Genomic DNA, 23037 nt, shown 5'->3' with positions numbered 1-23037 from the left:
GCGCGGACCCGGCTCTCACATGAGAGCCGGGGCCCTGCTCTAACAGCCCTGACCGGCAGAAGTGCCGATCCGGGCTGTTTAACCCTTTTACATGCCGAGCGCAATGGCGCCCGCTGCATGTAAAGTGGTGACAGAGGGAGCGGACTCCCTCTGTCTCCCATCAGCACCCCGAAAATGCGATCACGGGGTGCTGATGTGTTGGGAAGCTTACCTCGCTTCCGATCAGGGCCCCGAGCCTGTCTGCAGTTCTCTCCAGCAGGCTGTGCCTCTGTGGCGCAGCCTGCTGGTCAGTCTTTGAATAGCATTGCTATTGAAATGGAATGCATTATAGAGATAATGCATTACATTTTAAAAGCAATCAAAATACTGTATATTATAGTCCCCTTGTGGGACTTAAGTATTAAAAAAATAGAAAAAAAATACACATTTATTAAATAAATAAAAAATCCATAAAATAAAAAAAATGCTTTTTTTATCCATTGAAAATACGTTTTTTTAATTAAAAAAATTGCAAAAAGAAAATATCCCCCATATGTTTGGTATTACCGTGTCCGTAACGACCCGGACTACATAAATATTACATAAATTATCCCCTATAGTGGACAGAATTTCTAATTTATTCTTAGTTTCCACCGAAAAAAACGTAATAACAAGCGATCAAAAGGCGGCATTTACTCCAAAATGATACCAATGAAAAATACAAATTGTCCCTCAAAAATCAAGCCCTCACTCAACTCCAAAGAAAAAGAAAAAAAAAAGTTATGGGTCTTGTGAAGTGGCTATGCAAAATCATTTTTTTGGTTAATAAAAGGGGTTTTATTGGAAAAAAATGTATTTACTATCGCTGTAATCGTACTGACCCAGAGAATAAAGATATTATGTTATTTGTACCGAAAAATGAACGTCGTAAAATTTATAATGTAAAAACGCAGTGGTAGTATTGCTATTTTTCCCCATCTCCCTACCAGAAAGAGTTAATAAAAGTTAATCAGAAAGTTATGTGTACCCCAAAATGGTGCCGTTAAAAACTGCAACTTGTCCCGTAAAAAACAATTCCTCATAAAGCTATATAGACGAAAAAATAAAAAAGTTATAGCTCTTGGAACGAGACCATGAAAAAAGGAAGAAAAACGCTTGGTCATAAAGGCCCAAACAGGCTTGGTCACTAAGGGGTTAACAGTGATTTTCACAGCATACCACACCCTTGACAGTGACTTCCAAAGGGACCCGCCCCCTTAACAGTGGCCTTTACTGGATCGGGGGCGTGTCCTTTTGAACAGCTCACTCTAAGACAGTCACCGTCCCTCCCACCTCTGCAGCTGACAGAAGTTGATTTTTACCTTTAATTTTTTTCAATCCCCTTCGGCTGAGGATTGGGGCGGGGGTGGCCTTATCAGATCTGGGCGTGGCTTATCAGGACCTAGAAGTTCAATTTTAAATTCATTTTTTCAATCTCAGTCGGCTGAGAGGGAGGGGGTGTGGCCTAACTGGATCGGGTTGTGTCCTTTTGAACAGCTCACTCTAAGACAGCAGCACTGTGCTTTCTGAGTGTAAGCTGCAGGGAGAAAGCCTCCCTCCCACCCCTGCAGTTGAAAGAAGTTGATTTTTACCTTAATTTTTTTTCAATCCCGTCGGCTCAGGAGTGAGAGTGGGCATGGCCTAACTAGATAAGGGGCGTGGTTTAGCGGGACCTGGAGGTGGGGTTTTAAGTCTTTTGAGGGTGGACACATTGTGGCAGGGGGTGTTGTTTGGGCTCTTTCTTGGAAGAGTGACTCCCTTCTGGGCACCTTACTGGCTCATTTGCATACCAAATAAACTGGATTTTCAGAGGATAAAAACGTCTATTGCTGGAACAAAGGCAGATCTGGGAATAAGGTACTAAGTGCTATTAGGCCATGGCTTTACTTCAATAGCAATTATCCTGGTGACAGATTTCCTTTAACCGCCTCCGGACCGCCTAATGCATGATTGCGTTCCGGAGGCGGTCGATTCATTCCTCCTGGACGCATATACGCGTCATCTCGCGAGACGCTGATAACAGCGTCTAATATGCCTGCTATCTGGTGCTCTGGTGGTCCCTTTTGCTTGGATCGACCACCAGAGGACACAGGCAGCTCTGTAATAAGTAGCACCAAACACCACTACACTACACACCCCGTCATTTATTAACCCCCTTATTAACCCCTGATCACCCCATATAGACTCCCTGATCACCCCCCTGTAAGGGTCCATTCAGACGTCCGTATGTGTTTTGCGGATCCGTAAAACGCATATGGATGTCTGAATGGAGCCTTACAGGGGGGTGATCACCCCATATAGACTCCCTGATCACCCCCCTGTCATTGATCACCCCCCTGTAAGGCTCCATTCAGACGTCTGTATGTGACACCGGCAATGTGCTTTCCGCATTTTGCGGATCCGCACATAGCCAGAACTATATAGAAAATGCCTTTTCTTGTCCGCAATTGCGGACAAGAATAGGACATGTTCTATAGGCTCTACAAAAAACGCAGTGTTCGCCCGATCGGGCCTGATCTTGTGCGCACACTTGCGTTCAGTCCGCCCCACCGCAGTGACAGAATTTTTTTTTCCTGATCACTGCAAAAACACAGTAAAATCGCTGCGGCGCTATAAAAAGATCACTTTTGAGGGGCATGGCGAGTTCATAGAAGATTTAAAAAAATTTGTACAAGTTAGCGGAAATAGATTTTTGTTTTTTGTTTTTTCTTTCAAAGTCTCATATTTCACTAACTTGTGGCAAAAAATAAAATCTCACATGAACTCACCATACCCCTCACGGAATCCAAATGCGTAACATTTTTTAGACCTTTATATTCCAGACTTCTTCTCACGCTTTAGGGCCCCTAAGGCTACTTTCACACCTGCGTTCAGGTGTCCGCTCGTGAGCTCCGTTTGAAGGAGCTCACAAGCGGCCCTGAACGCAGCCGTCTGGCCCTAATGCATTCTCAGTGGAGGCGGATCCACTGAGAATGCATCCGTCTGCCAGCGCTCAGCCTCCGCTCCGCTCAGTGAGCGGACACCTGAACACTGCAAGCAGCGTTCGGGTGTCCGCCTGGCCGTGCGGAGGCGAGCAGATCCGTTCCGACTTACAATGTAAGTCAATGGGGACGGATCCGCTTGAAGATGACACCATATGGCTCAATCTTCAAGCGGATCCGTCCCCCATTGTCTTTCAATGTAAAGTCTGAACGGATCCGCTCAGGCTACTTTCACACTTAGAAAATTTTAAAAAGTTCTAATGCAGACGGATCCGTTCTGAACGGAGCCACCGTCTGCATTAATATGAGCGGGTCCGTTCAGAACGGATCCGATCGAACGCTAGTGTGAAAGTAGCCTAATGCCAGGGCAGTATAAATACCCCACAAATGACCCCATTTCGGAAAGTAGACACCCCAAGGTATTCGCTGAGGGGCATATTGAGTCCATGAAAGATTGAACTTTTTGTCACAAGTTAGCGGAAAGGGAGACTTTGTGAGAAAAAAAATAAATAAATCAATTTCTGCAAAAAAAAATAACTTCGATGAACTCGCCATGCCCCTCACAGAATACCTTGGGGTGTCTTCTTTCCAAAATGGGGTCAATTGTGGGGTATTTATACTGCCCTGGCATTTTAGGGGCCCTAAAGCGTGAGAAGAAGTCTGGAATATAAATGTCTAAAAATGCCCTCCTAAAAATAATTAGGGCCCCTTTGCGCACCTAGGCTGCAAACAAGTGTCACACATGTGGTATCGCTGTACTCAGGAGAAGTAGGGCAATGTGTTTTGGGGTGTATTTTTACATATACCCATGCTGGGTGAGAGAAATATCTCTCTAAAATGACAACTTAGTATAAAAAAAATGGGAAAAGTTGACTTTTAGAGACAGATTTCTGTCACCCAGCATGGTTATATCTAAAAATACACCCCAAAACACATTTCCCTACTTCTTTGGAGTACGGCGATACCACATGTGTGACACTTGTTTGCAGCCTAGGTGCGTAAAGGGGCCCAAATTATTTTTAGGAGGGCATTTTTAGACCTTTATATTCCAGACTTCTTCTCACGCTTTAGGGCCCCTAAAATGCCAGGGCAGTATAACTACCCCACAAGTGACCCCCTTTTGGAAAGAAGACACCCCAAGGTATTTCGTGATGGGCATAGTGAGTTCATGGAAGTTTTTATTTTTTGTCACAAGTTAGTGGAATATGAGACTTTGTAAGAAAAAAAATAAAAAAAAATCATCATTTTCCGCAAACTTGTGACAAAAAAAAACTTCTAGGAACTCACTATGCCCATCAGCGAATACCTTAGGGTGTCTACTTTCTGAAATGGGGTCATTTGTGGGGTGTTTCTACTGTCTGGGCATTGTAAAACCTCAGGAAACATGACAGGTGCTCAGAAAGTCAGAGCTGCTTAAAAATGCTGAAATTCACATTTTTGTACCATAGTTTGTAAACGCTATAACTTTTACCCAAACCAATAAATATACACTTATTGCATTTTTTTTATTTTTTTATCAAAGACATGTAGAACAATAAATTTTAGAGAAAAATTTATATAGAAATGTAGTTTAAAAAATAAATAAAAAATTACAACTGAAAGTGAAAAATGTCATTTTTTTGCAAAAATTTCGGCCAATTTCGATTAATAACAAAAAAAGTAAAAATGTCAGCAGCAATGAAATACCACCAAATGAAAGCTCTATTAGTGAGAAGAAAAAGAGGTGAAATTCATTTGGGTGGTAAGTTGTATGACCGAGCAATAAACTGTGAAAGTAGTGTAGTGCAGAAGTGTAAAAAGTGGTCTGGTCATTAAGGAGGTTTTTTAGCTAGGGGAGCTGAGGTGGTTAAAGAATCCTACAGCAGTGAAGAAAAATGGCTGGGTTGTTATGGAAATCTGGAGATAAAACTGTGTATGTAGAGGCTGGACAACCTGCGAGCTTCTATTCGCTTATAAGGGTCATGTGACCAAGCTTCTATTGGCTAATGCATTTTTTTTTGGAATATCTCAGGAACGATACGTCCTAGAGAGCTGAGACCTGGTCTAAAACCTTCCCGGACAACTGATGAACCTGTGTGCCAAATTTCGTGATTGTAAATGCGACGGTGTGGATTCCTTTAGCGGACACACACACTCAGTATTATATTCTTTATTTATATAAATATATATATATCTCTATATCTCTATATATATATATATATATATATATATATATATATATATATATATATATATATATATACCTTACAAATTATTATTAGTGCAGGAAATCACCTTTTAAACCTTAATTGTTTCAATAAAAGCATTTTTTTGCAACAATTCTTCCCCACCGGTTTATGTAATAAGAGTTTGCCCTGGCCTAGTAATTACATATGCTGTTATGCTGGCCATAGGTCTTATTGGGATTCATAGGAAGAGTTATTCTCGTTTTCCTCTTCAGTGGTGTCCTGTGATCAGCTGATGGGCAATATTCAGAATCCATTGTCTGTGTAAGAGGACACTGGTGAAATATTAGAATATTTTATATTACCACAGGCACATTCAGTAAATGATATGTGGCCTCTTAGCAGGCACCTCTTTTTATTCTTTTTCTTGAAGAAGACGCTTTAGAGAGCTGAGATTGGGTTGTAATAAGTTGCTTATTGGACTGTTTCACCAGTGTGTCCTTATGTAGAGACAATGGCCGATTATAAGCCTGGTAAGTGGACCGTCTCTGCACTGTAAATGACTGGCTGTATTAGAGTTCATGGCCTTAGGTGATTTTTGGCTTGGTTATATAAAACAATAGTTCCTTTCATTAAAATCTTACCCTATTTAGTCTAAACTCTGTCCTTACACATGTCAGTGTACGAAGGTCACAATCCTCTTTATGTCGAACTTCAGCTGTCATTAATGTACTCGTTAGAGATGAGCGAATTTCCACTTATGAAATTTGTTCACACTTCGTTTGGTGGTAAAAGGTGAATTGCGTGATAGATTCCGTTACCACGGACCATAACGCAAGTTCTATGATGGAATGCATAACGGAATTCCTTTAGAGGCATTCCGTTATTTATTCCGTCATAATAGAAGTCTATGGGCTGCAAAACGGATCCGTCCTGTTTCCGTTATGCAGGGGAGTCCTCTCCTGCTTAACGGGAAGGATCTGTTTTGCAGTCCATAGGCTTCTATTATGACGGAATGAATAACGGAATGCCTCTAAAGGCACTCCGTCATAGAATTGCATTATGGTCCGTAGTAACGGAATCCATAACGCAAATTTACCTTTTACCACCTAACAAAGTGTGAACAAATTTCTAAATATGTATGTATGTATATATATATTGATGAATTATATATATATTTATTAAAAGATATCTACCGCCCTATCAGAAACCTCGTAATTAGGGCATATAGAAGATGGCCTAATCAAGGTGAACCAGCATTCGAGCAGCACCTTATATTTTCATGTCAAGGTTTTTGCCATAAACCCATGCCATGTCGACGAGCTCTTTTCGGGCATATGGATGCCTTAAAGAGAGGTCTCCTCGCTATGTGCCGGAGCAGAGTTGCTAACTTACAGCAGCTCTTGCATACTCCGGACATCCATCCACATTCGTCTGAATGACCACCTAGTAAAGCCTCATTCACACGTCAGTGTTTCACGGATGTGTGCTGTACGTGTTCTCCACGGACAGCACACGTCCCAATTCATTTTATTGTGTGTATTCACACATCTCCGTGTTTTAGCACGGTCCGTGGGTCCGTTTTTTTTAGCACGGATGCATGCTCTATTTTGTCCTTCAAGGACAGCTTCACGGATGCGTCACTGACCACCTGCTCACGGATTGGAGCACGGACATGTGAATGAGACTTAATACGGCAAGTCTTTGCAACTACCCTTGGCAAAGTCATCAGCAGGTCCTGTATTAAAGGGGATGTCTTTGATAAGACATTGTTTTTAGGGAACTCAACTCTTTTAAGACACAGGTTTACTATAGTGATATATTCCTGTTAATTCATGTATAGTCCTTCTTATGGGATTACTTAGAGCAGGGATGCCCAACCTGTGGCCCTCCAGCTGCTGCAAAAATATCATTTAGAGATGAGCGATTCGATTCGTTCATAAAAAAAAAAATCTTGAGCAGCATGGGGCTGTCACTACTGCTCCAGAGGACTGCGCCACCACTTGATTGACAGGGCCAGACATCTTGTCTAGTTGTGACAATCTCGCACCTATGCCACTACTCCGACTACAGTTTGGGGTATCGGCGCATGCACAGTCACCGTTCAGGTAGCAGCTGTGCTTGCACCTCTACTTGGAGCAGTGGTGCAGGTGTGAGATTGATAAGGCCGGGTGGGATGTCCTGTCAAGTGTCAGGTTGACACCTCTTGAGCAGTGGGGACAACTCCCGGCTGTGCAGGAACTCGTTTTGATAAATGGATTAGTACCTTTCCCGTAAAAAATCAGCCCTCATGAGGCAATGGGAGCGAAAAACAGTTATGGCTCTTAGAATTCAGGGATGAAAAAATGTAACCACACAAAAACTGTCCGTGTTCTTAAGGGGTTAAGGCCACCCTTGGGACCACACCATAATCCAACAGACAGGAACCAAACCATATATATCTATAAACTAAATATGCCTAATACATAATAGTAATGCAGTATACAATATGTACGTGCAGTGTAATCCGTAGGAAAGAGAGGCCTTGCCTTATTAATTTACAATCTGTAAAAGGTGAGAAATACTGGTGGTAGTCGCCTATCGGGAAGCTCTGTGGGATATTGCGCTGGGCATATTGGGGCACGGCGACGATAATTGACATCTGCTGGTCGGTGGCCACCTCCGCTTCTTCCAGATGTGTTCTCGTATTGAGTCAGTGTTATCCGTTACTTACATTTTTTTTGTTACTAATAAATTATATTCGGCGTTCCTTCTTTTTTGGGTTTGTATCGTCCCTTGGCTCTATTGTCATAAAATTAAGCCCAGTTCGTGTTCTGTTTAGTTACTGCCGGCCTCCGCATAGGACGTGAAAAGTAAATCTTTCAGCAGCCAGCGGATCCCCAGAGATGGAAATGGTGCTGTGGATTCTCACACTCCGGCTCTGAGAAATGAAATTGTAGAAAAGGGAACGAATAGGGCAGATTGATACTTCATTACTATGTGAATTCACTTGTCACTGAGCTGCCCAAGTCTGTAATGCAATTTTAAAGTCCTTTTGTAACGTGCATAAATCTGTTTATTTTTAGACCTATGTAAAAAGCCAGGACAAGCAGTTTGCCGCAGCCACCATTCAGGCGATAGGACGCTGCGCCACCAATATATCTGCTGTGACTGACACATGTCTTAATGGCCTTGTGTACCTATTGTCAAAAAGGGACGGTAAGATAATCCATCTTTCCCCTCATTTACATGTAGCTTGACAACTTCCATTTGCTTTCTCTGCATTATCCTTTTTATACGTTTCAAAGTTTATCTTTTAGAGGACGGTCGACTGCTTCTTGGGCCTCATGCACACGACTGTATCTATTTTTGCGGACCACAAATTGTGGAGTTGCAAAATACCGGCTCTGTGCTCTCTGCATTTTGCGGATCGGAACTTCCGACCCTATGATAGAAATGCCTATTCTTGTCCGCAAAACAGACAGGAATAAGACATGTTCAATTTTTTTTTTTTTTTGTGGGGCCGTGGAACAAGTGTGCGGAAGCGGACCTCACACGGATTGCTTTCCGCATATTTTGCCCTATTGAAATGAATGGGTCCGCATTCGATCCTCAAAAAATGCGGGCTGAAAATATGGTCTTTTTTTCTTTTCATTATAATACAATAAACAAAAGTCCTTCAAGGGGTTTTCTAGGAATTACATTCTGAATACTAAGGCCCCTTTCAGACAAGCGAGTGTCGCGCGGCAGACTTGCAGAGCAGCACCCGTCCTGAACTACCAGCACTGCTGAGGGTCATGTAGCATTATATTGATTTATGATGCTATGTAACCCTTACAGTTATGGAATGTACTTGTTAAGGGCTCATGCACACGACCGTATGTCCTCCGAGACACACATGGTTCGTGAGCAGGCCATATGTCCTGGAGCGGCATACATTGTGAGCACGGGAGCGCACAGCATCATGGGTTACTATGATGCTGTGCACATCGGGCTGCCGCTGGACTATTCTTCCGCACTCATATGATATTATGAGTGCGGGACAACAGCCCCGCGGGCGGCCCGATGCGCACAGCATCATAGTAACCTATGATTCTGTGCGCACAATGTATGCCGCTCTGGGACATATGGCCTGCGCGCGGACCGCATGTCTCGGAGGGCATACGGTCGTGTGCATGAGCCCTAGCACTGACAGCATTATAGGGGCCATATTCTAAGGATAGGTCATCAATTTCTTATCACTGGCTGTCGACTCCTGACACCCCAACCCATCATCTTTTTGAAGGGCCTGGGTGCTGGGGGCTCTTCATAGTATATTAGACACGGTGCCATACATTGTATACTGGTTGTGCTTGGTATTGCAGCTTGATGCCATTTTCTTGAATGGGAAGAGCATGACACGCATTTAATGGAGTAGCAGCGCTTAAACAAGCACCCCTACCTCTGCACACAGGGGTGGAGGGGGTGCCAGTTGTCAGAACCCTGCCGATTTGATATTAATGATTATTCCTCAGGATAGGTCATCAATATCTTTGACTATACAACCCCTATAAAATATAAGTCAATGTGCGCATGGTTCCATAGAAAAGGAATGGGTCATTGTACTAACCGCAAAAAATAGGGATAACACATGAATCAAAAATACGGCCGTGTGCATGAAGCCCAAAAATCATGTATGTAATTGGGTGTTAATAAAAAAAAAAAAAAAAGTTAAACTCTGTCAGCATGTACCGTATTCTTACACATTGCAGGCTGCTCAGTCCTATTCCGTGTGAAATCTGATCTTTCCGATGACTCGGTCTATAGTCTTCTCCTCTGTTCTCCCGAACACAAGTCGAAGCTGACATCTTTACAGTCAAATAGAATAGACTGACCTCAAGCGTAATGTCCCGTTTAGAGGCGAGAGGGGCTACAGACTGACTGTAAGGACTGAGTAGCTTGCTGGGCAGCATGTACGCCGCAGTAAACAAATGGAAGAAATATTTTTAATAAACCACAATAACAAAAGTGTTTTTCAGCCAAAAATACATGCACTTCCGTAAAAAATGCCCCTAAAGATTTCCATTGCCTTTTTAACAAACCTGTTCTGATGAGCAGTTATTTAAAAGAAAAGAAAAAAACTAAATGACACATATATGTCGGCGCTGTATCAATAAAGATGAGAATTACAATTATCAGAAACGGTAGTGCAGCCTACGAATTGGGCTGCATTTTTATATTGCGTTTTTTAGTTGCGGTAAAAACGCAAGAAAAATGTATGCGTTTTACCCCAATTGATGTCATATTTTTTTTCCCTATTACGGTATTTTCTTGCAGTTTCTTATCTCGACAAAAACTCCAGTGTATGAGTCCCTTAAAAGGCCTAGAACATCAAGTGATCTTATACGATTATAATAGTGTGGTGTATATAATAGTTTGTCAATGAAGGCAAAACCTTATTCATTAACCGTCTTTACTTGCACATTACTTGCCTAAAGCTGCCTGTAGGGGGCACTGGTGATAGGGAAATCACATTTGCTTAGATCTCTAGAATCCTGAATGTACGAAGAAAAATGTTATTTGCTGTAAAAATACATGTTTATGATGACGGTTAATTTACTGACTTCTGCCGTAAGGAAATAAACACATCTTTGTAGATGAGTGAATAATTGTATAAATTTCACATGGTTTTAGAGTCACGTGTGTAGCCTTATGAGATATGTACAGTATGCAGTGACTTGCATAGTGCCAGCATGGTATTTCTTTATTGGCACAGCATACATACAGTGTACACGTAGTATACATGCAGTGTACATATTGGGGGACATTTATTAAGCATGACGGTGATACCAGCATTTTCCGGGCCAGTCCTAAAGCGGTTGTCTCACCTCAGACATTGGGGGCAGATCGCTAGGATCGCAGAGGTGGGAACTGCACCGATCTTTAGAACAGAGTCCGCAAAGTGAAGGAGGTCGCACCGCGCGTTCGCAGCTGCCCTCCATTCATTCCTATGGGAGCGCTGAACATAGCCGAGCGGCATGCTTGCCTATTTTCAGCAGCCACTTTTAAATGAATGGGAAGCGCACCGCTACATTCACTTCAATGGGGTGCTCCCATAGGAATGAATGGAGAGTGGCCACGCATGTGCGGTGCGCCCTCCTTCACTTTGCAGGCTCTGTTCTAAAGATAGGTGCCAGACCTGTCAGACATTTGGGACATATCCTAGCGATATGCTCCCAATGTCTGAGGTTAGATGACCACTTGCTGCTGGAGGATGCGCCAAAGTTATGTGAAGACGCAGGCCTCTACATAGGTTTCGGCTTCCTCCAGCAGGCTGTGCGACAGACTTAAATCAACACCAGCAAGGGAGCAGGTGTACAATTAAGACATTTTCCACGCCAAAAACTTTTCTTGGCACTTGGAAAAAGTAGCGGATTTTGCCACAAAAATCTAGTGCGACAAAATCTGTGACTTTTATACACCAAGAAATGGCATATAAATGACCCCCATAACTATGTGCTTACTGTAGTGTACATAAAGACAGGATACATTCAGTGTGCATTCATACATACGTACACCTCCCCCACTGATCAGAAGTGTATCACTTAGGATCCATTCACTCGACTGTATCCATTTTTGCGGACCGCAAATTGCGGATTTAAACGTCCTTCACCATGATAGAAAAGCCTATTCTTGTCCGCAAAAATAGACAAGAATCGGACTTAAGTGGGGATGCGGACAAGAATTGAAACAAAAGGAATATAGGAAAGATTTTGTAATTTCTAATTTCAAAAAGGATAACCTTTAATATCCCTTTAAGTTTTCCTACCATTTCCTAGAGCTTTATTCTTGCCTGTGAATGAAGGTGCCGTCTTTGTGTGCCCCTCCAGCAGGTGACAGTAGAATACCACAGATATACATCTCCGGAAGCTGTTCACATTACACATTGTGCTTTGCTTTTCTGATCTAGTCATAATAGAGCTTGATGTGTGAAGTAGACAGATGACTCTCTTTCTGGTGCGACCACTGCCTACATACATGGGATTACCACGTAACATGTTTTCAGGATAACATTTATGGTCGTCCTCATGTACAATATATGTAAAGCGCATGGACATGGGCTGTAGGGCTACATTTGGTTTATAGAAATACATTTTAGACTATTGGCTTTTCAAATGCGTTGCTTTACTTGTATTGCACTGGTCGCGGTTTACAGCACGCGTTATAATCCATTTTCCTCTGTGGCTCCATTTGGAATGATATATTATATTTCTAGATGACGCAAAAGTTAACAAGTCTTCATTCCCACGTCTAATGAAGAATATGAACTGATGTGTATTAATTATTATGCATTCTTATATTCACACTTATATTTCCCGACCCCCTTTTTAGATATTGTGGTCGCGGAAAGTGTGGTGGTCATTAAAAATCTCCTACAAACTCAGCCGAGTCAGCATGGTGAAATAATCAAACACATGGCGAAGCTCCTTGACAAAATTACTGTAAGTGCTCCTTATGCTTATATATTCATGGGGACTATGCAGTGGTGAGGCCAAGCCAGTTATGGTTGTGCATTTTTCCTTCCTTTGTACATGTACCTGGCACTTAATTTACAATAATGTTTTATTGGAAAATTATGTGTTTATTAGAGATTAAAGTGGTTTTGTAGGCAGTTTATATAATATTTTTTTTTGTCTATGTAGTATTTGTTTGAGGGAGTGGCACCTTCCAGTGTGAATGCACACCTATTTTATCTTGGGAGTAGCATTCCTCTGCACTTTTGCCCTTCCTATCCAATAGAGCGCCTTGATTAGGTGGTAGATATGGCTGTGCTTGCTCCTCCTCCCATTGGTTGCTTGATGCACATGGAGGTGACTAGGAGCAGCACACCATAGGTGCGGCGTCTGCGCTCCTGAACATAGAAGCCCAAAGGCTTAGGTAGGTTTAGCGTAGGACCAGCCTGACCTGAGACCACCTTGGCGTTCGGTAGGCGGGCTTAGATGTGTTTTGATCAAAATATATTGTCTAAGTGTCTCAGATATTATCATATCAGAGTGAGGACTTTGTCCATATATAGTGCTTGCATCTACTTTACTAAGTGCATTATTATCTTATTTCTGTGATTTTCTTCAATTAATATTGCCAGGGACATCCGCACATTTGTATATCATCTCCGTGGCAGGATGTTTTTATCTTAGTTTTTTCTGTGATTTTTTTTTTAGTTTATATTGATGACCTACCCCGCCGATCAGCTGTTTGAAGAGGAGGCGGTGCTCCATGCAAGCATCCCCCCTGTAGCGGTGGTGTAGTTTAATTAAGTGAATTTAAGTGAATGGAGTGATTACACTGCACTTCTGAGATGATGGGCAGTGTAATTAAGAGGAAGTAGCGCTCACAACAGCTTATTGGTGTCGGACCACCGCCGATCAGATATTGACCCCACCATCAATATAAACGGCCTGCACAACCACTTTAAAGGGCTTCTGTCACCCACCAAAAGTCATAATATTATTTTTTTGGGCTAATTAAAATCCTTATACTGCGATTTTTCAATATATAGGGCTTTTACCCTTTTCTGTTGGCTAGTTTCTTTAAAAATGACACTCTTATAATATGTAAATTACCTCTCGCCCTACTTGCTGGTAGCCGCCGCATCCTCCTTTCAAAAGAACGCCCCCTCCTCCTGCTGATTGACAGGGCCAGCGAGTGCTCTCCTCCTCCGGCTGGCCCTGTCTGCAATTTAAATCCCGCGCCTGCACCTCATTAGGCGCAGGCGCTCTGAGAGAAGGACGCTCGCTTCCTCAGCACTTCCTCAGTGCGCCTGCGCTGATGACGTCACCCGGAAGTGCTAAGGCAGCGAGCGTCCTTCTCTCAGAGCGCCTGCGCCGAATGAGGTGCAGGCGTGGGATTTGAATTGCAGACGGGGCCAGTCGGAGGAGGAGAGCACTCGCTGGCCCTGTCAACCAGCAGGAGGAGGGGGCATTTTTTGAAAGGAGGATGCGGCGGCTACCAGTAAGTCACCGCCCTACTTGCTGGTAGAGAGGTCATTTACATATTCTAAAAGTGCCGTTTAAAAAAAAAACTAGCCAACAGAAAAGGGTAAAAGCCCTATATATTGAAAAATCACAGTTTAAGGATTTTAATTAGCCTAAAAAAAATATGACTTTTGGGGGGTGACAGAAGCCCTTTAAGCGAGGTTCTTTGAGTTGATCTCTAAGCTAAAAAACAACCGTTGTAATCGAAATATCTGTAGTTTTACAATTCTTTAAAGGCTATTGACATCTTTGCACTAATTATTTTGTTCATTTGGTTCAGAAATGCAAAATGATTCAGCGTTTGAATGATTTTGCTTCAGCAGAGTATGTGCCCATTCCTTCACCTAGCTGGCGGTGATGCTAAATCTAATGTAAATCTGTCAGAACTTAGCTTGGGGATGCCATCCGGGCTCCAGGAGCACAGCACTCTCTGAAAAAACCTCTCAGATGCTGTGGTCACAATTGATCATTTCTTCTGAGGGATTAAATGTCTGATATCAGCAATATCACCAATAAATCACCAACATTAGCGCTGGGTGCCTGCTGTTTAAAACAGCAAAAACATGGTGTCTATTGTGCCCTCTCGGTTTCTGAGTGGGTGCCGTGTTTAAAGACCTGGTCGGAAAGGAGTTAAACATAGATCCCCCTTTAAATTGTGATGGACTTTGCAGGCAGTGGTACGCCATTGGGAGATGACCCATGCTTTGTAATGAAGAAAAAATGGTTCTTGTCCTACTAAATTGGAGATGGGAACCAAGTTGCTCTGTATAGGCTAGTAACACTAGGGGATTTTCTGTGTGCCACAAGGAATGCACCAACCTCCACCCACAGACTTCTAGCTTGAGCTGACCCCATCCTCCCCCCGCTGTTAGCTTGTCACAACTTGAGTCACCATGATCAACACTAATAAACCAGGCATACTGACTGCTAGGGTGGATGCTGATGAATAAAATGAGCCCTCTATTGCTGCAAACGGATGTACTGTTTTCATGTAAATTAGATGGTTGGAGCACCAAGGGGCTGGCTTAGCCACTCTTGGCACCGCTTTGCCTCCTCCCCTCCCCTGTCACCACTGCCCCTCATGGCCTGATTGACAGGGGAAGGCATCCTCACTGTTTGGATGCCTGGCCTTGATGTTGGCAAGACCATCGGAGCCCAAGCGATTGATCTCAGGAGGCTGTTTTCACTGACACCTGCGCAAGCGCTGATGACTGCAGTCTCCTTCCAGAAGAGAAGACGCGTGGCTTAGCTTTGATGGGTAGAAGTAATAATACACAAACACAGTGAGGGATGTTTCTCAAGACTGGCATTCCCACATGCCAGTCTCGATTCCCTGTGTGCCTGAGTGAGATGCACCTAATTTATTAAGAGGAAGAAACTGGCGTAAGTAATAGTAAACCCCACTGTCCCGCTAAGCCAAACCCCCTTTTCTCACTACTTTTTCGAAGGCTACAGAGTAGCAAATTATGGTGCACGTAAGACAATATTTATGCTACAGTAGTGGAGTAAATGCATTGTTAAATGTCTCTCAGTGTGTTAATCATGTTATGTTGTTCTAAATAGGTAGAATTGTAATTCTCACCAAAAACAAGGGAATCCTGTAGCTGACATTTCAGATGCCCTTTTAAAATAAATGTTGAAATATCTTATTCTGTCCCACAAACCAGCACCTGGACCTGAATTATTTTGTAATCGCATGTAATATAAAATTTAGTATAGCCACTGAGCTATATAGTAAAATGTTTCTGAATAGCGCCAACTGGTGGTCGCTTTTTTCTCTGTCCACCTCAGTATCATTGCTAGAAGCTGTGGCAGCTACATGGAGAGAGCTGCAGTAAAAAGGACATGCCCCCTCCCCCGGAGGAAGGACCCAAACCCTGAACTGCCAACCTGAAATAAATCTGTTAGAGAAGTTGTAGCAGTCAATGCAGAGATGGGATAACCCCTTTAAGAGCTTTCCCTTCCTAATTTATACCTGTAGGGGAATGACAACCTATGTAGTAGATGCAGCATGACCACTATGGTGGGGGTCTTTTCAAGGATTAGTAGGCCAGTGGTGTCATGGTTGCTTTGTAGACACTTGCGCTGCAGTTCATAACCAGAAAGTAGGATTTAGTCAACATTGCAAAAACCAGACTGATTGCTTACAAGGCTGATAACAACAGATGAACCTTTCCCTGCTGTTTTGCATCCTACAACTAAAGCAATGTCAGGGGAGATGAGGATCGGGCAGTTGGATTTTGACATGCCCAATCCGTTTGTTCTTGAGATCATGATCTTGAGGTGATTATTCTCTTTTCCTCATTCAGAACACATACATACACGCATACAACCTCTTATAAAGAGGTCCAAGTGTTTAATGCATACAGTAAGTGAAATAGCATTAGAGTCATTTAGCAGGTAATTGTCGTCCATGTGTACTTATCCCCAAAAATCTTCGCACACAAGATTGTAACGACCAATTTTTCCAGTATACGGTATCTGCTTAGTGGTCTACGTTATATGGTCACTGTACTTCCCACCAACTTTGCATAAATCAACTGTACATGTGAGTATAAGAAACTTTGCAATATATTGTGTCAGAAAAAAATGCCTCTGACTCCCTCTAGCAGCTCATTCCTCGCCCCCCTCTCCATAGACTTCTGTGTGCAGCATGTAATTTGATGTTCTTGAGCTGACAGCTTTGTTGTCTGTCAAGATGGATTTAACAAAGATTGTTCGTTGGGGAGGGGGGGGGGGGATTTTTTTGATAAGATATATTCAAGTTTCTTATATTCATTTATATAAAGTTAGTTGAAAGTGACCATTTATAGTTAGAATCGTACAAGAATGATTATGCACTAAAACACTCAAGTGACAATCGTAAGTACACAAATCGTACACAGTATCCATTTATCACATTGTGTAAGGTCACCCATAGTAGGAGCGAGCCGAAAAAACAAAACAAGAAATGATCTTTAAGGCTACTTTCACACTTGCGTTTTTCTTTTCCGGCATAGAGTTCCGTCACAGGGGCTCTATACCGGAAAAGAACTGATCAGGTATATCCCCATGCATTCTGAATGGAGAGTAATCCGTTCAGGATGCATCAGGATGTCTTCAGTTCAGTCATTTTGACTGATCAGGCAAAAGAGAAAACCGCAGCATGCTACGGTTTTATCTCCGGCAAAAAAAACTGAAGACTTGCCTGAATGCGGAATTCAGCATTTTTTTCCATAGGAATGTATTAGTGCCGGATTGGGCATTCAAAATACCGGAATGCCGGATCCGTCCTTCCGGTCTGCGCATGCGTAGACTTTTAAAAATGAGGGGAAAAAAAAATACCGGATCCATTTTGCCTGATGTCAACGGAAAAACGGATTCGGTATTGCAATGCATTTTTCTGACTGATCAGGCATTTTTTAGACTGATCAGGATCCGGATTAGTCTGAAAATGCATGATCAGTCAGAAAAAATGACATGCGTTTGCATACAGTTTGCCTGATCAGGCAGGCAGTTCAGGCAAAGGAACTGCCTGCCGGAATCAGACAACGCAAGTGTGAAAGTACCCTTAAGGGGTTGTCTCATGTCAGACATTGGTCGCATATCGCTAGGATATGCCACCAATGTCAGTTAGGCGAGGGTCCAACTTCGGTGACACCCTCTTATCTCCAGATTGGGCCCCCCCAAAGTGAAGGAGAGCACACTGAGCAAGCATGGCCACTCTCCATTCACTGCTATGTTAGTTCCCAAAATAGTTGAGTGCTGTCTTGGCTATTTCTGGCAGCTCCATGAATGCTGTGCGCTCTCCGTTTTATCCCTGTGGAACTTAAAAAAAAAAAACAGCACTCGCACGGCCATTTTTGAAACTCTCATAGAAGTGAATGAGAGCACGCCATGCATATGCGGTGCACTTTCCTTCACTTTGGTGGGCCCTAAGCGAGTCCCATCCTATCTGACATTGGTGAGATATCCTTGTCTGAGATGGGTATAACCCTTTCACTTTACTAAGGCAAATCTCATACACATCCTGCTGAATTAAGAGACTGGATCTGTACTTTAAGGAGGCAGGTGGCACCATCCAATTAGTGTTAGTTAATTAGTTTTATTTCTGCAGAAAACTTGCTTACCAAACAAACGATGTTAACTTTTGTCAGAATAATTAGGGTTTTTACATTAGAGGACAAAGGGTTAAATGTATAAGTAGGGTTGAGCAATTAGGAGACACTCTGCATGAAAAACCGTTGCCTGTTGGCAATTATGGGCTAATTAAGTTGCTGAAGATATTAATAAACCTGGTGCTTTGAGTATTTGGGCTTGTAAAAGGCAAAGGCTTTGCAGAGGGTATGAAATTGTGGAGGCTGTGACTGCACGGGGCGGGTGGTGGAGGGGGATGGGGTCCTGAGTAAAAGTCTCCATCCCTGCATTTAATGTTTGCGCGGCCTAGCTCATCATGGAACAGCGCACAAATGCAGAATGGCTTTCATCTTGTTGACTTGTAACAAACAAATAATACATTACTGCAATGAAGACGTCTTCAAACTGTTGACATGTCTTTAACCCCACGGTCCTTAACTACGGTAAAAGGCAGTGGACAGCTGGTATAAATACACTGATTAATCTCCTGCTTTCCATCGAACTGTATATTCTTAAACTGTCTGCCTGTAGCCACCACTAGGGGGAGCTCAATGCCTAAGAATTTGTACAGTTAGATTTTAATTCAATAGAAGCTGTAAATGAACTCTTGGCACTGAGCTTCCCCTAGGAGAGGCAAATGGAAATTGCTGTGAATCTATTTTGGGCACACGGGAAGCAGTTCAGGACAGGCTCTGACCCCATAGCAGTCCTGTGGTCTTCCTCCCTAGTCAGTATGCCACTGGTTAAAGGGAATGAGTTTTAAGTTCATTTGGAGTTTTATTTGAATGAAGTTGTTTAAAATCTCCCTTGGGGTGGCCATATTGGTGATGGAGAGATGGAGTTACAACCTTATCTGTATGTATAGTGTTGGTCTCCCACCAGCAGTACATAAGCCGATCATGGGATATCCTGGTGCTCGGGACTTCCAGTGATCAGCTGGGGAATGTTGCACGAAAGGTTGAGTTCCTCTACAGCACCACCACCACCACAGAGAAGTCATTCATTACATTGAGCCCTTTGTAATAGGCGGACTGTTTATGTAATGCACCAAAGCATTGGGTCCTCTGGTGGAAGAAACACCCCTTCAGCGCCTCTCTTGAGCCAATGTAGGAACCCCCTCCATTAATTCGGTAGGCTCTAATAAAGTATTTGAAAATGCGTTTTGTAAAGCAGACAGTCCTTTTAAATTATGCACATTAAACTCATATGAAGCGAAAATTGAGTAGATTTAAAGGCTAGAACTTCTGGCTTGGCTGATTTCGGCAGTCCCATAGTGGTGAATGAAGAAGTGGTTGCTCTCTAATCACTGCCGTGGGACTTCTGAAAATATTTGAGCAAGCTCGCTTGGCTATTTTCGGAGGTCCCATAGCTGCACATGTGGGATGTTCTCTCCTTCACTTTGGAGGCCCCTTTCTCTACATAGGAGTTAGTCCTGTCTGACACTGATGGTATATCCCAGTGATATGACATCCGTCTCCAAGATGGGCCAACCCTTCTATTGCTTGATTATAGGTCCTTCTACACTTCCACTTTTTTTTTACTTCAGCAAGTGGCATTTATCATGTAGAGAACGTTAATGCAAGGCATTTAGGCTACTTTCACACTAGCGTTCGGCTGTCCGCTTGTGAGCTCCGTTTGAAGGGGCTCACAAGCGGACCCGAACGCTTCCGTCCAGCCCTAATGCATTCTGAGTGGACGCGGATCCGCTCAGAATGCATCAGTTCCGGGGTCCGCCTGGCCGTGCGGAGGCAAACTGATCCGTCCAGACTTACAATGTAAGTCAATGGGGACGGATCCGTTTGACGATGACACAATATGGCTCAATCTTCAAATGGATCCGTCCCCCATTGACTTTCAATGTAAAAGTCTGGACGGATCCGTTCAGGCTAATTTCACACTTAGACATTTTTTTACAATATAATGCAGACGGATCCGTTCTGAACAGAGCCACCGTCTGCATTATATGAGCGGATCCGTTCAGAACGCTAGTGTGAAAGTAGCCTTACTAATGTATTGTTATTATCCATATTGCTTCCTTTGGTGGCTAGACTCCATCACATTATACACTGCTCGTTTTTATGGTTGTGACCACCCTACAATCCAGCATCGGGGGCCGTGCTTGCACACTATAGGAAAAAGCACTGGCCTCTCTGGTGGCCGGGACCATAGGGACAAATATAGGCTGGCACTTTTTTCTACAACATGCAAGCATGGCCACCAATTCTGGATTGAAGGGTGGTCATAACCATGGAAACAAGAAGTGAATAATGTAATGGAAAAATGAGTCTAGCCAGCAAAGGAAACAATATAGATGATAACAATACTTTAGTAAGAGCCTTGTATTAACTTTCTCTACATGATAAATGCCATTTGCTGTAGTGAGACAACCCCTTTTAAGGGGGGTTCATCCTTTTTTCCCTTCTGATAGAGATGTGTACAGGAAAAGCTTGCGGACAAAAAATAATTATTTGCGAACATGTACTCCAAAATCCATAAAATTTAACTTAAAGGTTTCTTTTTTTTTTTTTTATGTGCAATCACCCGAAAGCTCTACCATCAGACGCTTCATACTGCTTTTCTTCTGTCTGTCCTACCGCTTTGTATTTTTCTGTTTTCTAATAGAATAAGGGAGTATCATGCACATAGGTGCCCTATATATCTCTTGTCTGACCGTAGGTTGGGAAGTGGTCAACTAACATCCAACGAGCAAATACCAGCACTTATAGGACAGACTGACCTGGATGGTGACAGCGTGGGGGGAGGGAACGAAACTAAAATTTTATTTTTTTTGATTAGTACATACCAGTATATTTTGCGTGAATTATAATTTTTTTGTTCTGGATCACAAAATGCTGAAAGGTTCTGGATTAACCAGTCCTGGAAATTGCAGTCAGCGATCGTTATTTATTTGCAAATAGAAGATGGGGCTTCTGGTGTCGGCCTGCATAATATTGTGCTTGCAGATTTTGGCTGCAGGGCTGCTTGTTCTGGGATTTGAGTCTTGGATTTGTTGTATTAATGTTGTTATAAATTTTCCTTGTGCTAAGCTGATGAGATGTCATTTTCAGCGATGAGGTGCCTAATGGACCCTGGATTCAAAAAGAAAAATTCTTTATTGCAATGTTTCTCCGAGGTGTCATCCACTCTGAAATTTACTCACTGTTGTGTAAGATCCTCCGAAGTCATTTGGTACACAGTATGATGATGGAGCAGCCGATCAGCCGTGCATAGGTTTGGTTGGGATTTTCAGACAGCACAGATTTATTCAGATTTGTTCATTAAGCAGATATTTTTGCAGAGTGTTAGTCGATTGTTGATACATTTTCTAGTCTACTTTTATTTATATGGTGTTTTAGTGCGCATGGTTGGTATATTTAAAGATAAAGAAATATTCCCAATGGTCATGAATGCTTTAAAACAAGCAAACTAGCGCATACTCATCTCACTGGTTTCCCATTCAGATGGTGCACGGGTCCCGCTGCCGTTCAGCCGCTCACGTGCTGAGGTGGACCATAGCTGCAGCCAGTGATTGGCTGAGCGTCATTCCCAGCCATTCCCTGCCAGGGACCCAGACACCATCAGAACTGCAGCCCTGGGGATCGGCAAGGTGAGTTTAAACTAGATTGTTTTAACCATTTTCTTACCATCCTAGATATTTAGCTTTCTGCTGGAATACCCCTTTAGCTACCTTATTTTGAGAGGACATTTTGTGCTGTGATTTATTACCGTTTTTTTTTATTTTATTTTATGCTCATATTTGCTTAAACTGTTTTTTGCTTATCTTCAGGTGATGAATGGGATTTTCTTAAAGGGGTTATCTCATGATTAATGTAAAATAAAATGAAAATTGGACATCATATAGGACATGACAATCTCTAACAAAGCTAGAGCCAGCCCTGTACCTCACATGGATCCAGAGATCTCCCCATTCATTACTCTGCTAGATTTATATCAAGCTGACGGCTCAAGGGGAGTGTCTTCTCTGCTGTAGCTCAGGGGGCGTGTCTCAGCTCTGCCTATCACAGCTCAGGAGGCAGTTGAAGGATGAAACTGAGCATGTGCGACCTTCTCAGTGAGCAGGACAAAGGAATAAGATAAAGCACAAACAGGTGGCGCTGTACAGATGCATTTTATAGAATCACTCAGTGGCTATGCTTCATTTTTAAGTACATGCAGTTACAAAAGAATTCAGATCCAGGTGCTAGTTTGAAAACTGTAGAAGGCTGCTTAAAGACTAGCATCTGGGGCACTGCGATCCCGCCACCTGTTCCGGAAGAGAATTCTGGGAATCAGCCGGACACCAACCACAACGTGCAGCTGTTTGTGTCCAGCCAATTCTCAGAATTTTTGCTGCAATGCAGCTGGATCTCTACTGCACCCAATTAAACTTAATGGGGCCAATAGGCATTCTGGATGCATCAGGCAGTGCCAGATCTGGAGAGTTCCGGCAGGCTGTTCTCTGCCGGAACAGCCTGCCGGGATACAAGCCACACATGGGAATAGGAAAAAGTTCCGGCCTCTCTGGTGGTCGGGACCGTGGGAGTACACATAGCCTGGTGCTTTTTTCTATAGTGTGGAAGCACGGCCACCGCTGCTGGATTGCAGGGTGGTCGTAACCATGGAAATAAGCAGTGTATAATGTGGGGAAAAATTAATTCAGCCAGCAAAGGATGCAATATGGACAATCACAATACATTAGTAAGTGCCTTGTATTAACTTTCTCTACATGATTAATGCTATTTGCTGAAGTGAGACAAGCCCTTT

At 42.9% G+C, this 23037-nt stretch overlaps 1 protein-coding gene across 2 annotated transcripts in view; it reads left to right on the top strand.

Annotated features, from left to right (window-relative positions):
- Positions 1 to 23037, top strand: part of AP3B1 (adaptor related protein complex 3 subunit beta 1) — a 316263-nt gene that overhangs the window by 127493 nt on the left and 165733 nt on the right. For both annotated transcript variants that reach the window (XM_044276105.1, XM_044276102.1), the window contains exons 13-14: positions 8230 to 8362; positions 12515 to 12624. In XM_044276105.1, coding sequence (XP_044132040.1) covers positions 8230 to 8362; positions 12515 to 12624 — 243 coding nt within the window. The remainder of the gene's footprint in view (positions 1 to 8229; positions 8363 to 12514; positions 12625 to 23037) is intronic.

This window comes from Bufo gargarizans, chromosome 1 (genome assembly GCF_014858855.1).
Source record: "Bufo gargarizans isolate SCDJY-AF-19 chromosome 1, ASM1485885v1, whole genome shotgun sequence".
NCBI classification, from domain to species: Eukaryota; Metazoa; Chordata; class Amphibia; order Anura; family Bufonidae; genus Bufo; species Bufo gargarizans.
This window is presented reverse-complemented; position numbering and strand designations above follow the sequence as displayed.